The sequence below is a fragment of the Aplysia californica genome, unplaced genomic scaffold (genome assembly GCF_000002075.1).
Source record: "Aplysia californica isolate F4 #8 unplaced genomic scaffold, AplCal3.0 scaffold00034, whole genome shotgun sequence".
In the NCBI taxonomy this organism is placed as follows: domain Eukaryota; kingdom Metazoa; phylum Mollusca; class Gastropoda; order Aplysiida; family Aplysiidae; genus Aplysia; species Aplysia californica.
The window spans coordinates 552,715-555,498 of record NW_004797304.1 but is presented as its reverse complement, the minus strand read 5'-3'; the positions used below and the strand labels follow the sequence as shown (position 1 = coordinate 555,498).

The 2,784-nt window shown below is 38.4% G+C and overlaps 1 protein-coding gene across 1 annotated transcript in view; it reads left to right on the top strand.

The window, feature by feature from the left end:
* Positions 1 to 613: 613 nt before the first annotated feature.
* The window catches only part of LOC101852001, a gene marked incomplete at its 5' end in the record, with an annotated part of 28,566 nt that continues 26,395 nt past the window's right edge, over positions 614 to 2,784 (top strand). The window contains 2 exon segments of the mRNA XM_035973831.1: positions 614 to 1,002; positions 1,515 to 1,817. Of these exon segments, the coding sequence (XP_035829724.1) occupies positions 823 to 1,002; positions 1,515 to 1,817 (483 nt within the window).

Below are 2,784 nucleotides of genomic sequence, written 5' to 3'. Positions count from 1 at the left end.
GAAGAAGAAGAAGAAGAAGAAGAAGAAGAAGAAGAAGAAGAAAAAGAGATGTCTTCAAATACAGTTTTTTGATACGACTATAATACTGCAGTAGCTCAGTGTATGGCAGCGCTCGGCAGCTACAAGTGTACTCGTAACGCGGGGGCAATGGTCTAATATAGCCACCTCCCCACTCAAAGTAGTTGGGGTATTTTTTACGCACTCCACCGCAATCTGAAATATTCTCAAATTGTAGAGAAGTGTTTGTTGCTAGGGTCCATTTTACAGGCCTCAGAAGCCTTACTAGATCAGAAAAATCCACATCTTGCTCTCCCTGGAGCCCTTATGTAGTCTTAAAAGTAAGTTGCAGTGAGAGAGAATGAGTGCAATATCGAGATTTGTCCTAGATTCGAACCTCCGACCCTACAGTTGCAAGTCCAACACTTAACACGACCATTTCCCGTCGTCAGGTTCCAGGGATTTTTGTGTTTACCTTACAGTTAGTTTTTTATATTGTTTTTTATAACATCCCAATTTAAGGTATAAAACAAAGAAACCAAGTCTAACAACCTCATAACATGAGCCGCGTGGTGTTCCTTGTGTCTAATTTACTGTTATTTTGTTTATTCCTCAGTTTTTCAACTGACTCTCTCGCTCAACGTCTCATACCACGACTCTGTGTACAATCACTGCATAGTGTACCAACAAACAAAAATTGTATTTCCAAAGTTACTTCCCTGAAGTAGAAGCGGCAAAGGTTTAAGTCTTGCGAGAAAAAAACGAACTAACAGAAGACAAACAAAAATAAAAAGCAACAGCAGCAACAACAATAACAAGCCAAAGATGTCGAGACCAATGGGTGAAGGCAAGATCCTCAAGGACAACCGGTCCACCTACAACCTAATCCAACACGAACATCACGTTCCACAGTCACCTTTCTTCAAACCCGGAGACGCCCAAAAGTATGGGCCCGGCATGAGAAGACAAGAGGACTGGAGGGGAGCACCACAGTCTGATAGGCAGGTCAGTTGATCATGAATTTGGAAATGTTTTATTGCAAAAACTGTTAAAACTGTCTAAGACAGCCTCCACTTGTCGTTTAAAAAAGTTGCTGTTTAGACATTAGTGGTATTATACGGTGACGTTATAATTATGCATGTCGTATGGATGTATGTATGTACGTAAGCATTAATGTATGATCGTGTGCTTTTACGTATGTTGGAGTGTGCACGTATATGTGTATGTATGTTTGTGTGTACATAATATGTATGTACGTATGAATGTATGTATGTATGTATGTATGTGTGTATGTATGTATGTATGTATGTATGTATGTATGTATGTATGTATGTATGTATGTATGCAGGTGTAAGTATATTATGTTTTTGTATGCTGGTTTGTACATTTGTATGTTTGTACCTGTGAATGCTTTGGTGAACTGATACACATGTAGACTTCTATTTATAATGTTGTTAATCAAACATCTATTTGATGTTCAGTAATGATGACTTATATTGTGTCTTCTTAAATCCCAGGGCGGTGGGAGGGGCATGGACGATTCCTACAATCCACAAACCAATCGTATCCGCCACGATCAACACATGCCCCAGTCTCCGCTCTATGTCTCGGGGAAGTCCCCACGACAGGGATATGACCAAACTCAAGGCTACGACCAGACTCAAGGTTACGACCAATCGCGTGCTTATCAGCAGAGCCCTGTGTTCCTCAAAGACGTGCAAGACACCAGCCCTAGGGTGGACTTCAGAGATGAGCCGGGGTACGGCAGTCCGACGGGAAGACAAAGCGGGGCAGACATGAGGCGGGATGACAACTTCCAGGTAGGATTGTTAGTCTCCAATCTTCGTTAAAGTAGAGTTTTAATTTTTTTATAAAGTGGTCTGCATTATCTCTTTTATGAGTTATGACCCTTTGATTTAGATAAATGTGAAATGAATTTAATATGAAACACAAAACAACCGAAGAAAAGAAACAAAAACACCAAGAACAACAACAAGATTAACATGAATGACAAAGAGAAAAACCGTATGATTTGACTTGAAAGCACTAATTCAACTTGGTCTCAGTGGTAAAAAAAAAAGATTACGTTAAACAACAACTATAAAGGAAACAATGTACACAATGAGCGAACAAAACATATTTTTATTTTAAATATTAAAAAGAAACATTAAGTAAACAACAAAAATGTGTCAAATGCACTGTGTCGTCAAAAATTGTCACCCAGGTGACTATAATATAAGAAACTCTGTCGAACATCGTGCCACCCAAGGGAACAGACTTATGTAACTGTGATTAGTACTCAAACTTTTGAATTCTAATAACTTTGTTTCGTCTTTTCATAACTGCACACCTGGCATAAAACCAGGGGATTTAGTTATCTATATTCTTGGACATTTTTTTTGTATTTTACTCCAAAATTATCATTTCTTACGTAATGCAAATCATATTGAGATTAACTTTTGGTCTAGTATACATAGCAAAATTTCTCGGTATATGTGTTTAATTGTTTTAAAACATTGCTTTTAAATAATAATGTAACACTTGGGTAACAGAAATACGCCCAACATGATATGGTTTATAACGTTTAGATTGTAGAATACGAAGATTGATTAGTTTTATGCACTAACATAGAAACCATTTTAATAATATTATTGTTTGTTTTCTCTGAAATACCGCTACTCTCTTGCACCCCCACTCCCCTCCCTCCCTCCCTCCCTCTGTCTCTGTCTCTGTCTCTGTCTCTGTCTTTGTCTCTGCCTCTCTCTCTCTCTCTCTCTCTCTCTCTCT